General features: G+C 37.6%; 1 protein-coding gene across 1 annotated transcript in view; it reads right to left on the bottom strand.

The window, feature by feature from the left end:
- GLDC (glycine decarboxylase) overlaps positions 1–14,199 on the bottom strand; it is a 40,836-nt gene that overhangs the window by 17,537 nt on the left and 9,100 nt on the right. The window contains exons 3-6 of the mRNA XM_039356161.1: positions 6,165–6,300; positions 1,597–1,761; positions 666–743; positions 261–408 (exon numbers count right to left, since the gene is read on the bottom strand). Coding sequence (XP_039212095.1) covers positions 261–408; positions 666–743; positions 1,597–1,761; positions 6,165–6,300 — 527 coding nt within the window. The remainder of the gene's footprint in view (positions 1–260; positions 409–665; positions 744–1,596; positions 1,762–6,164; positions 6,301–14,199) is intronic.

Raw genomic sequence — 14,199 nt, 5'->3', positions numbered from 1 at the left:
CATAATGTTTATAAAGTTATTTTTCCAGCACCCTCGTAACTTCAAATGATTCCTACATAAGGTAGTTGTTAAGTAAGAACTACCTACACAAATAAGTTATCTCTATCGCGATTAAATGGAGAGCAGGAGTTTTGTGGGGGTACAGAAATGCAATGAGCTCAATAACTTACTAGATTGGAAAAACAGACATTGACCTATTCTACATTTACACTGCCATACATAAACATGGAGGTTGAAAATATTCTTATTGCTTCATTTACCCCATTCTGATGAGCTTGATCAACCAAGTCTGTGAAGTCTTCCACCTTTCCCTCAGTGTCTGGGTACTGGAACAAGACACCGCTGACATCTTTACCGCTGAAATCCATCTCATGAGGTAACTTCAACTCTACATTTATGCCAGTGTATCTGGAAAGCAAGAATGACATACCAAAACAAAGTCATTTCCCAATAGTGAACACGATTTAAAAAAGAAAAAGAAATTCAAGCAAGAATATTAAATGCAGAATTAAAGGTCAACTTGATTGCTTTCAACAGAAACTGTTTCAAGTAAAGCAATAGCCATGTTTCATATTTAGTCAAACTTATTAAGGCAGACTATGTTACGAAAGAACTGCAAGCAGATTGCCCATTTAATTTTTGTAAAGATCTAAATCAAACTTTACTTTGCTCTTGTCTGCACCACAGCTATCGTTTGAGGATGGCATCTGATGTCGACATAAAACTTATTTCGCTTATTATGCCTGTTGAAGGAGAAAACAATAAAATTACTTCATATACGGGTCATACGAAATTCACTATAAACTGGTAAGTTTCCATTGCTTATATTATACAAACAAAAATGTTCTTGTTTTTAATTGGCTTTGACATCTCCTGATATAAAATTCAAATTTGTATTCCCAGGAACTTTGGAAAAAGAAACAAGCCCACAATTTAGCAAAGTCCACAAGCAGGAAATGATTACGAAGTAAGTCATGACTTTCTTATTAATTCTGAGTGGATTACTTAAATTCCTGGCTATAACAGAGATAATGAACTGTGCTAACCGAACAGAATATTGTGTTCCTATATTTCTGAATAACAGATGTTGGGAATGGAGGGAGCTGAGGAAAAAAAATTACCTCCTACATTATTTGCTCAGAAATATGGCTTTCCCCAAATTGATCATTGGCCACTCTGCAAATATTACATTTTCCTTTGGTGTTTCTCCCTCATATTATCATTTAGATCAAGGGTATGCCAGCTTGTCAACTTTAAGACCTGTGAATTTCAACTCCCAAAATTCCTTAGTCAGCATGGGGAATTCATGGGATTTGACGTCTACAGGTCTTAAAATTGCCAAGGTTGGACACCCCTGATTTTAGAATATGGGCCTATGGGCTGTTTTCAGTCTCTTCCATATAATTAAGTATTTGAGGATGTTTGCAGCCAAGATGGCAACCAGGATGCTGTGATCAAAGCTTCACCAGTTTTTATGTGCATCTTGACTTTTGTTTTTTGGCAGCCTTGTGCCTTGTGGACAACCTTGCCCACAACACTAAAGTTCTGAGGAATTTTACGCTCTCCAAAAGCAGTCTGGTGATCTGAGGTTATTACCTGTGACACAGCTGCATGGCTTCTGCTGCCGCTGTTCCTTCATCCAGCAAAGAGGCATTAGCCACATCCATCCTGGTGAGATCACACACCATTGTCTGGTAGTTCAACAAGCTCTCCAGCCTGCCCTGGGAGACTTCTGGCTGATAAGGGGTATACTGAGTCACCCTATTAAAAGCAACACATTTTCTTCATTAAGGGGTTCCCCACTCAAAGAATGTTATAGACCCATCGGCCTATGACCACAACTGAGCTCAAAATGTCCATTACTAAGCAGGACTGCTGGTGAGTAAGTTTTGCTCCGTATTACAACCTTTCTTGCCATTGTTGTTAAATGACAGGCTGCAATTGTTAAGTTAGTAACATAGTTGTTAAGTGAATCTGGCTTTCCTGTTGACTTCGCTTGTCAGAACATTGCAAAGGGTGATCATATGATCCCAGGACACTGCAACTGTCATAAGTACATGCCAGTTGCCAAGCATACACATTTTGATTGTGTGACCACAGGAATACTGCAACAGTCGTGAGTGTGAAAAATGATCATAAGTCACTTTTTTGAGTGGCATTGCAACTTCACATGTTCACTAAACAAATTGTTTTAAGTCAAGGACTACCTGTATTTCAAGTATTACCTAGTAGTCACTTTCAAAAGCATGGAGAAATGTTTAACATCATTTGACAAAACCGGTCGTTACAAATATAATGTCAAAGAAGTGCCAACAGAAAGTACACACGAGGCTTAACAATTCTAATAATTATGTTCCTGAACGGAAGATACCTTCTGAATCTGGCATTTAAAAACAAAACAAAACAAAACATTATAGTTGGTTTGATCTATTTCCAATATAGAGAGATTACCTTTGAATAGGCTTACCCATTTGATTTTTTTTTCTGCTTGAGATATTGTCTTGTTAAAAAAAAGTCCTGTTAATCTGATTTGCTGACTAGGAATTGACGACAAAACTTCAGGAAGTTGCCATAGTTGAAAAACACAACACTGGGCTTTGAGAGAGCCAGTGTAGTATAGTGGCTAAGGCATAAGGTTAGAAAGGAAGAACGTGAATTCTAATCCTGCCTTAGGCACAAAGCCAAATGGGTGATATTGTGCCAGTTACCATTTCTCAGCCCTAGGAAGCAGGCAGTGGCAAACCACTTCTGAAAAACCATGCTAAGAAAACAGCAGGGGCTTCTTCAGGCAGTTGCCAAAAGTCAATAGTGACTCTAAGGCACAAATGTTCACGCATATGCACACGGACACACACAGACATGGCTTTGACCGGGGAAAGCCAAATTCATAGGTATTCTCAATCATGTAAGCTCACAAGGTGACTTCAGGTCAAGTGTTCTCTATTAGCCCAAGAGCATAGAATTGTCATTGTGAGGATAAATTAAGGGCCTTGAGGAAGAAAGATAATAACATTAAAATATTAACTTTGCATATAAAAAAAACAATGCATTATATAGTTTAAATTATCGTTGATCGATTTACTAGCCCTTACTACAATAGTAGGAGAGTAGTAAAAGATCCTGATTTATTTATTCAAACCTTTTTCTTTTTATTTCTCTTGAAAGCACATAGGCGTACAAAACATAGCAGGTATCGGTTGTGTTTGGGTACTATTGGAGTACTAATTCAGAATCCTTATTGACACTGAGGTTGTAATGATTTCATGTTAAAGCATATTAAATTAAAAAAAAACATTGAAAGTAGTATAGAGAAGCACTGTGCATAAAACACAGTAGGTAATACAGTTGTGTAAATCAGATGAGATTGTGAAAGATCAGGCATGGATATTGCTGCTTTAAGATATTCTTCACATACATGCCCCCAAATGAATCAAATCACATGTTCCCCTTTGAATCTGGATCTCTGCATTGCCCTGGTTAAGATAGACTTAAACTAATTATTCAAGATCTGAGAGTAAAAATTAACACTCCTAGTGACACTTCAATTTAAATATGTCGAACTATTTCTTAACCATTTTCCCATGAAATATTACTGCACAGACCACTATCGTTTACTGCAGAACTGATAAAAATTGTGCAGTGTAAGTAAATTAAGTACAACACACGAAAAATACTCTGCAAGCAATAATGATGAAAAGTAAACTGGGTTTTTAGGGCTAAGTCTAGACTGATAGTAAGTCCCTCAAGAAGCCAAACTACTTTCAATTCTCTGCCCATTCATTTATGTTCATGTCACATCACTTACTAAATTAGCTCAGTTTCTAGGGCAACACAGTCTGAAGTCATTCAGAAACCCAGGCACAACTAGGTTGCACAGTCTAACACAGCCCCATAACATTATGCCACTAACAATTGATTGTAGGTTATTAGCCACACTATTTTTGTTTTTAGAATATGCTTTTCCTGTCCTTTTCACTGTACATAAATAAAAACAGCTTGAAATAACTTAAAGAACACATATAACCTTGCATTTTTTAACAACACAACTGTAGTACTATGGTATAATGAGAGGAAATCTATTTTCATTAAGAAAAACAATGCCTATGAACAGCCAATGGCTGTCCTTTATTTTCTGTTAGCTTTCTTCTAAGTATAATTCTTTCACGCTACTGAGTTTCATGTGAATTTCATTGTTCAGCAACTAAAACAGGACATCCTGCAGAATTATTGCTTATGTTAACTGGGCCTCCAGTACAGTAAAGGCAAAGATTTAAAATGGGAGGATTATCCTAAAATGGGAGCACCTTGTAAGAAATAGGTCAGAATCTTGCATTCATTCAAGCTGGCAGTGAGACTAGTGGGCCTTTTTTGTGACTTAGGATGCCAAGGATTGTAAACTCTTGTTTCTTATTATGAGTATATAACCTATGTTGTACCAACAAACACCTTTAAAAACAAAAGCTGAATGAACTTGTTTTGAAAATTATAATGGAAAATTACAAGAGCCAATCATAATGGAAATTATTTGTAGATCCTAATATTTGGGGTAATGCTATTTTCAGAAACAGTTGTGAGAATAAAGCCAACAATGGAGATCAGAATGTGCCTGCAAATGGGATATCTGATGTAACTCTTCCATATATCTTCTAAAAAGAAAATATGCTTAAAACCATGACCTTTATAGTCAGATCTGTACAAATAAAATAAATGAATCAATCATCGAAAGCTGATAAAAATCTCTGACTGGCTGACAGCTGTATTAGTTCCTCCCTCTCCCTAATACGCTTGGCAAAAAGGAGGAGGATTATGTGGAAGAGTTACACCTTTGTTTGTCTGAAACCTATCATGAGCTCCTGAGCTGTGCACAGAGACACCTTTGTCTCTTAATAGTGTACAGGAACTTTCACACTGACAATATTTTAATATACCAAACTGTCAAGAGTCATATTTGCACCTTCTTCCAAGAAGCTCAATATTGCCACAGCTTCTGCCAGCTGACTAATTGGAGCATGCAAACACTGACATTCCAGTGTGCCCAACAACCCCCCCCCCTTCCCTACAGGCCTTGCTGCTTTTGTTTTGTGGCAAGAAAAAGTATGTCCGAGGGGCAAAACCATCCCTTGTAGCCACCAGGGGAATGGCGCCTTGTCTTCAAGAAGAAGGGAGGGAGACAAGAGGTGGGGTGAGCTTCTTCAGGATCTATGATGGCTGCTTTTTTTGGTCTGGAAAGAATTATGGAACATATCACAGCAGGCTTTCTTCCCAGGCAGAGCAGAGGTAGGGCACAGGCAGATCACCCTTCTGGTTTGGGAAACAAATAATGTACAGGTAGTCCTCGAGTTACGACTGCAATTGAGCTCCAAATTTCTGTTACTAAGTGAGACGGTTATTGAGTGAGTTTGGCCCCATTGTACGACATTGCTTGCCACAGTTGTTATTGAATCACAGTTAGTAACACGGTTGTTAAGTGAATCTGGCTTCCCTATTGTCTTTGCTTGTCAAAAGGCCCAAAAGCGAATCACATAATCCCGGGACGCTGCAACTGTGATAAATATGAGTCAGTTGGCAAGCGTCTGAATTTCAATCACATGACCGTAGGGATGCTGCAGAAGTTGCAAGTGTGAAAAGTGGTCATAAGTCACTTTTTTCAGTGCCGTTGTAACTTCGAACATGTAATGAATTGTTGTAAGTCAAGGACTGCCTGTACTCTAAACTTCATTTCAGTCTTAGTGATGTGTAGCACTCACATTCCGTAGGAAGAGATACAACAAGCATTCTTATCTCTCAGTATTTGCGGTTTTTATACTCTATATATATATATATTAAGAAAATATCTTTATGTGCTGTGGGCACTGCCCATATTGCCATACACACATAAATACTCTGGGAGGTAACAGCAAGATTCTTACACAATGTATAATTTTTATATATATGAATGAATGCATTAGAAGGATTGCTTATGTAACTTCTGATTTTATATTATAGTGAGGAAAATAGCAAGTATAAAGAGAATTTTTATTTTTTTAATAGTTGCCTTCCCCCTGGGATCCTCTTTTGGTCCAGTGTAAATTAGAACTGTGGTGTTCAAAAGTTCTCTAGTGTGTTGACATGGACAATGCAATTTCTCTCTGTGTGTGTATTTAATAATAAAAATGGTACATTACCATCCAGCATTCTCCAACAAATTCCTTGCAATGGCTGGAGGGACTGAGCAGTTGTAATAACCCATGCCAATATAAGATCTCCAGATTTTATTCTTGCTGGCAATATTGTATAAAGTTTCAAGAATTTCATTTTCACCTAGAAAGAAATGTGTAGAAAATATTGTGTGAAGATTTGAATAAAGGTTAAACATGTCAAGTCTTTTGCACCATTTAGTCTAATGAAAATATACATGAAAGTAGTCAGCAACATGACTTGACTGCCTGTCCTCCAGTTTCATTTTAACTGTCTGCTTATTTTGCCTATTTTTCATATTGAAATATATAGAAATGCAGCGAATAATTGTGTGATTATTCACAATTATAACTTACACAAAACTTTCCAGCTACATTTATTCTTTTACGGTGAGTAATGTAACAACATGGTTTTCAAGGTAAAAAATGTAGTTAAAATATTTAACTCCACTTTTAAAGGAGCTATATTTATTTTATGTGCATTCTTACATAAATCATGTTGTTTCCTTACACCAATAAAAAGCAAACCAACTATTTTATCTCACTTGAGATATACAGTATAAGGAAGTTCTTTCATTTCACATTGCTTCTTTTTCTCAAACCTATTTGACATAAATCACATGTGTGTAATGCCCTTTCCTCCTATTTTCTCTCACAGCAAGAATCCTGGGTGGCACCTTAGCATGAGTGACAATAACTGGTCCAAAGTCACCTCATAAACGTGCTGGTTGAATTAGAATTTAGCTGCCCCCCAATAACACAGGTTACAATATCAAAAACTTAACAAGTGTTTCAACACATCCCCACAGCTTTAAGAAAACCGTGATTTGGAGAGAAAAAAAATACTTTATTGATGGAACTTGTTTTTGACTTTGCACAAAGCTCTTCTATGGATATTCCCCCCATCCCTGTTTTTCATCAGTTTTTGATATATTTTAATGTCAGATCCATTTCTGGTCTTTTCCAAAGGGGTTAGTGAAGATACCATTCAAGCAGAAGTGCTAAACCATGGTTGCCTTTGATTTAGACCCCAGTTCACTTCAGTTGTTTCCAGCAAAGAATTCAAATGCTCTTGCTTTTCCTGTTTCTTCTTGACCCTCCTTTAAATTACTTGTAGAACAGGCACTGCTTGCTGTTTAAATGTTCACGTTCAAACAAACTTTGCAACATTGACTATGCCTCTCTTGCTACATCTTCCTTTTTGATATGAATCAACGGGCCACTTGTAAACCCTTTGACCGTTGATTGAAGTTGCTTTGTTCCCATTCTTGAATATTTGTTGGGATTCATGATTATTTATGGCTTCAAAGTGGTCATCTTTGGAGCAGACCATTTTGATTAATCTAAGTTATTTCCTGTGATAATTTGTATTTCTATCTAAGTTGGTTGCCATTTCCCTCTACAATAGGGGTCTCCAAACTTTCAATTTTTGCAGACTGCTGGGGTGGGGGAGAGGGGATGTTCCGCACAAGCTTGCACATGCAGCTCCATTTACGCAAGCAACAGGTCCACAACAGGTCCACATAGGAAACTTGTACTAGCCAAAGATGGAAATAAATATATTAATATAACACTGAGGAAACAGGGGAAATCCTAGGCTCATTTAGTTTAAAGACAGACCCTTCCTTTGTATACAGTCCAAAGGGAATCCTATCAATCTGTAATGAGCGATGTGGAAGGAACAGGTAGCCACGGGGAGGAAAAAAATTAATTAATGGAAACATTCAATAGTTTAAATTCTTAGCCAAGGGTTAAGTTTAAAATTATGCAAGACTTCCGCGAGAGGGGTGGGCTCAAGGTACCGAATTTGAAACTATATTATGATGCGGTGGTTTTAACACTAATCAGTGATTGGGTAAATTTGACTAATTCTGAGATACTTTATCTCGAGGGATGGGATTTACTTTTTGGGTGGCATGCCTATTTAATATTTAACAAAAAGATGGATTGGGTTTTTAAATCTCATATTTTAAGAATTTCTTTACTTAGGACTTGGAGAAAATATTATAAAAGTGATTTTAAAGTACCATTATGGGCTATACCTTGGCATGCGATAGAAGGAATAAAAAGAGGTGCTAAAATGGACATGGTGTCTTATAGACATTTACTTAGGTGGGATGGACAAAACTGGCAGTTAAAATCATGGGAAGAGTTAGCACAAGAAAATATTATTTACTCTTGGTTCCAATATAGGCAATTAGCAGATAGATGGAAGGTGGATTGCAAGGTGGGCCTTCTTAGAGAAGATGAAAATTTTATTAAGCAAGTGAAGGATCAAAGACAAGCCCACATTAAGAGAATTTATGGGGTTCTAGTTGAATTGGACTCAGAAACGGAACTAATTAAAGATTGTATGATTAGATGGGCGCAGAATTTTGGTGAGCCAGTTCCATTGGACACCTGGGAAACTATTTGGGTGAGAAATGTCAAATTTACACAAGCACAGAATTTAAGGGAGAATTTCTATAAAATGTTTTATAGATGGCACCTTGATCCACAAAAAATGTCTTTTATGTACCCTGACCTACAACCCAAATGTTGGAGATGTGGGTGTACGGATGCTACTTATTATCATATTTGGTGGTCGTGTAGAGAGATAAAAGCATTTTGGATTAAGATATGGTGGAATATCCAGAGAATTTTTAAAAGGAGGGTAAAATTTACTCCGCAATTATTTCTGTTGGGTATAGTTATTGATTGTGATACAAAGGAGGTTATATTGATGTTAAATTTGATTACAGCCACGAGGCTGTTAGTTGGACAATATTGGAAGAAGGAATCTTTGCCTACATTGCAGGAATGGTTTCTTAAAGTGTCTTATTTGGCGGAAATGGCAAAGATTTCGGCTTTCTTAAAGCAACAAACGCAAGAGAAATTTCTTGCTGTTTGGGATAAATGGATAAAATTTATACAGTTTAAAATGGATATTAAAAAATATTATATAGCTTTTTCTTAATTTTTATTTTTATATATATACATATATATTTTAAAATATAATTTTTCTGATTGTTTTTTAATTAAGCCTATATTCTGCTCTGGGAAGCTCGGGGGGGAGAAGGGGGGGTGTTTGGGGGAGGTTGGGGAAGGGAGGGTTTGTTGTGTAATGTTTAGTTTTTTCTTTGTATATGTTTTTTGTCTTTGTATTGTTTTGTTTTTTTCCCTTTTTTTGTAAAACTTATAAAACTTTTAATAAAAAAAAATAGTTTAAATTCTTGGAAGCGAAATCTTCCTCATACAAGCATTTTGAATGTGAGTCGTTGTCATTTTCCCAAACATGCCAGGATTTATCTATCTTGAATGGCAGGATCTATCTAACTTATCAATAGCTTGCCACTGTGATGACTCCCCTGGATGCTTCCTCAGATATCTCTCCAGATGTCAACTTGAAGGAAGATGAACCAGTTCCAGGCACATCTGGAGGGGAAATGATAGCTCCAAGAGGGATTTGGCTTAAGCACAGGTGCAGCAGGACAGCCCTGGGGCTTGAGGTTGGAAAGTGTGCAGTGGGAAGTGTGCAGCTGCAGCTGATCAGTAAGGAGGAAGAGGAACTGTTTTCTGCACCTGATGCAAGAACAGGTAGGGCAGAGAAAAGGCAGGAGCAGAGAAGGTCAGGCAGATTACTCATAAAGAGAAAATCTCACCCTTATTGATCAGCTGCACCAGAAGCTGGCTATTTAGCACAGCAGCACAACCGACAGATGGAAGGAATGCTGGGAAGAACATGTTCATTTCCTAGGTGTGTGTTTTCTGGTTGATATGATTCTTGCCTTGCTTTAGATCAGACATGTCATACTGCCGGCCCATGGGCTGGATGCATCATACTGAAACCGAGCCCGCCCCATTGCCAGGAATGGGGAAAAAGTAGTGATACGTCACGTGATGTCATAAGTTTGACATACCTGCTTTAGATGGACACCATGCTTTGACTTGGATCATGTCTTGTGAACTCTGGACTTTTCTTGTCTTATGAACCCTCTTGTATTGTAGATTTAATTTTGCCTTGTGGACTCATTGGCCATTGCTCTGTGGACTAGCATTGGTCTGCTTGTGGCTGGACTTAATTGGAACAGTTCTGGGTTTTTGGTGAAGGGAGTTGCAGGGGAATATTAATAAACCCACTAAACCACAGTTGGTTGTGTGTGTGTGTGTGTGTGTGTGTGTGTGTGTGTGAGAGAGAGTGGGACAGCACAGCCACCAATACAAATTTCAAGGATTAAACTACAAGAAGAAATCCACATAGTTCAAGATTGCATCTGTTTTATGACAGATGTGGTTAGATAACTGACTTTTTTTAAAAACAGTGAGCAGAAAATTTATTTGAAATGATGATGGAGGCCTGATTTCAAAAACACATATTTGCAAACAGTGACACAAACAAGAATAACTGAACGAAGATGTGTAAATGGCTGTATAATGGGAACTATATAAATTGAGTTCAATATGTTGGTCAAAGTAGTAAAAAACACCACCAATACATCATTAAGTCTGTTCTGGAAGATGATTTATAAGTACTTTGATATGCTTGCATTTGGAATCTTTATCCTAAGTGTTTTCTTGTGGTAGTCATTTTGGACTCTCTTGTACCTTTCTGTACTACTGGACTCGCATTAATAATACATTAGTTCTGTACCAGTGTTACAGTTCCAGGCTGTTACTTAATTATTTATATCTTAAGATAACGATTACACAATCAGTTACTCCTACTTTTGAGCTAATACGTTAATACAATTTTATGCCTTCAGAGTTTTGTGCTTTGTCTCATCAGCTTTAATCAGCTCGGCCAATAGCAGAGGACTTGTCAATTTGTGGTTGAAAATGGAGCACATCAACCTACACCCCCAAATTAACATGGGGGGGGCTTATTATATTTTAACTTTTTACTTCAAAAGAAAAAGGTGAATTGAATCCTGAGGCAGAGCAGTATAAGACTCTTGTAGTAAAATCAGTTCCAGATAATTTTCCAGATGCCTATTAAAGAATGTTTTGCAGAAAAAACTTTTGCCAGAAAACAGGTAGCCTAGACTAAAGTACAAAGCATTTTACATTATTTTGTAGACAGCATTTATCATATCATAGAGCAGATATTGGCCTCTGATTGTGCACCAACTTGGAGGAAGCTGTAAACAGTGTACTGAATGAACTGAGAATTTGAAATCCAAGAAGACTGTAAACACTTTTAAGAAGGGTTTGGCAATAAGCCACCTGACTCAGCCTACTTCTCCTAATTTTCTAGGGCAGCAGTTAAGACAAAACATATTATAGCAAGCCCACTTTGCTGGGAATAGTTAGCTAATCATTCAGGAACTTCAGCTGGCAAGTTCTTTCGCTAAATACACGCCTGTTCTGACCTTGCTTATTTTTCCTAGCAGAAGGAATTGCATAACATGATCATAAGCAATAATCTTTGTGTCGAAGAACAAAGTTCATTGATCTTTTGGCACTGCGATATCAGAATTAGAAGTAAGAGGGAGGGGAAAAAAACGAATACTGCACATTCAGTCCAATGTTAACTTTTAGAAACAAGGTGTTACTTTTCCCTGGAAAGATGCCCCCATTTCTCATAAGAACTTAAGTAGTTTTAAACATTTTATGATTACCATTCATTTTCTGTATATTATATCCATGTGTCAGCAGTCCATAATTACTTTTTTTTACAAAGGCAGAATTATTAAATATTAACAACACTTATTTTTACTCTACATCTCATACATGTTGGAAATATTTCTAATGACTTCATGGAAAAGACTAACTGGATTACAGGCAGTCTTTGGCTTACAATGGCAATTTCTGTCGCTAAATAATGCATTTGAAAAATGTGTGACTGCTTTGCTTAATGATGGCAATCCCCTGCAATCCCAGTTGCCATTATTAACTGAATCCCTCGGTCATTAGGCAAGGCAACTTCCTGCTGGCTTCCCAAAACCAAACTCAGTAAAGAAGCTGGAAGGAAGCTGCAAGTTCCAGGCAGGCAGGCAGGTAAGTGGCTACTGCCAGGTGGGGGAGAGACTGATGGGTGTGTGGCAGTGGTTGGGGAAGGTGTGTGAGAGACATGGCAGGGGTGATGGAAGCTATGTGAGGATATGCAAGGGACATGGTGCAGGTAGGGAGGGTATGTGAGGGTGCAAATGTAGATTGGTGAGGGAATGTGCAAAAGATGCAGTGAGGGCCAGGGAAGTTGGGCAGGGATGCAGAAGTGGCTAATGCAGTGCAAGTGTAGAGGGGCTTAAGGAAGGTGTATGGTGGAGGAGATTCACCCCAACGACTTGCGATCTTCCCTGTCAAGCTTCCTTATTGACAATCTGAGGAAGCCGGCAGGGAAGGTTGCAAATGGCAATCACATGATCATGGCATGCTGCAGCTGGTCATAAGTGTGAAACAGTTGCTAAGTTCCCATATTGCGGTCACATGACTGCTGGGGTTCTGGGACATCTGGAATGGTTGTAACTACGATTCGTTCAGCAATGTCGTAACTTCAAACAGTTGCTGAACGAATGGTCATAAGTCAAGGACTACTTGTGGAATTTCTCCCTTTGGGTCCTCATGTGTAGCTTGGATGAATAAAGTATTATAGACATGAAAGCTTACATTTAATCCATGAAGGCAAATGATACAGACAACAGTCCAGCCCAATCACTCAGTATGCACGATTCCCATGCAGTCTTCAAAGAAAGCTGGAATCTGGTGATTAGCTTTGCTAAAGCTGCATAAGCATTCAACAGAAGTGAATGCTCTGAATCTACAACTCTTGGTGTAACAGACATAAGGAAACATGAGTCCATTAATATACCAAAACGTGGTGAAAGTGTATCCTGGTCACTCTCAACTATTTTGCAATGCATAATTCTCATCAGTCTGACCCAAGGATATCTGGACATACTACATGTTCAGTAACATAATCCACAAGATGGATGTACTGTTTTGTAAATGTGTGAATGTAGTAACATATCTATATTCATAAATACTAAATCTCTATGCCGAAAGGCATATAAAGTAGCAGACCACATATTCTTCTTTTCAATTCCGTCCCCTCCTGTGATTTGGAATACTGGAAAATTCTGGTTTATATATTTAAGATGCCAAAGTATCCTCCATCCTAGGAAATGTATTATCAAAGATGTACTATTTTTATAACACACTGGTTTTGATTCCACTGCTTCATTAGAGAATTGCCTAGAAAAACTCCCAACTCTCTCCTTCAAGATATAGGAGGATCTCTAAGGAGACCATCTCCACATTACATACAAAATGTGATTTTCATACTACTAACCCATTAACCCAGTTGAAATTAATGTACTCTGAAAGTTAGAAATAAATTAATGAAACAAAAAATGGTCAATGACCCATAATGGATAACCTCAGCGTTAGCTTCATTATATATTACGTGAAAGAAACTGATCTAGGTAATGTTTAGTGGTATTAATTCAATCCAAGACCATTTAATTCTGAGAGTCATTTCAATGTAATGGTTAAAGGCACTAGGATACTCTGTATTCTAGTCTTGCCTTAAGCACAAAAGCAGCTAGGCAACTGGGCAAATTTTTCTATGTTAGTGATAGGAAATGGGCAATGGCAAACCAGTTTTGAAAAAACTTGCCAAAAAAACTGCCGGGACTCAATGAATCAAGATAGACTCAAAGGTACATGTGTGCCCCCTCTCACACATGCACAAACAAGCATTAACTCACAGACGTTAAAATACAAGATGGACCACTCCGTTTATATTAAGCCTTATCAAATAATAAGCCAATAAATAACAAGCTGGGAACAAAATAATGCTGAGACACAGATGGCAAAAGTCCTCATTGGGACATATCTAGAGTTCACCTTTTAAAACTATACATTTCAGATGGAGCAACAGGAAGGGCACATCTTGAACAGGAAAAAATAAAGAAACAGAAAAAAAATCTGAAAAGTGAAAAGATTTTTGCAACTTAAAACATTTTAACAAGAAATGACTGCTTTGCATTTGTCGTCTGGAATGTGCAGCCTTTAGAACTCTTTAATTGTTAAATAAACTTAAGAA

Source organism: Crotalus tigris, unplaced genomic scaffold, assembly GCF_016545835.1.
Source record: "Crotalus tigris isolate CLP2741 ecotype Arizona unplaced genomic scaffold, ASM1654583v1 scf7180000018786.1720131, whole genome shotgun sequence".
NCBI classification, from domain to species: domain Eukaryota; kingdom Metazoa; phylum Chordata; class Lepidosauria; order Squamata; family Viperidae; genus Crotalus; species Crotalus tigris.
The sequence above is the reverse complement of the archived record's forward strand: the minus strand, read 5'-3'. Positions and strand labels throughout refer to the sequence as shown.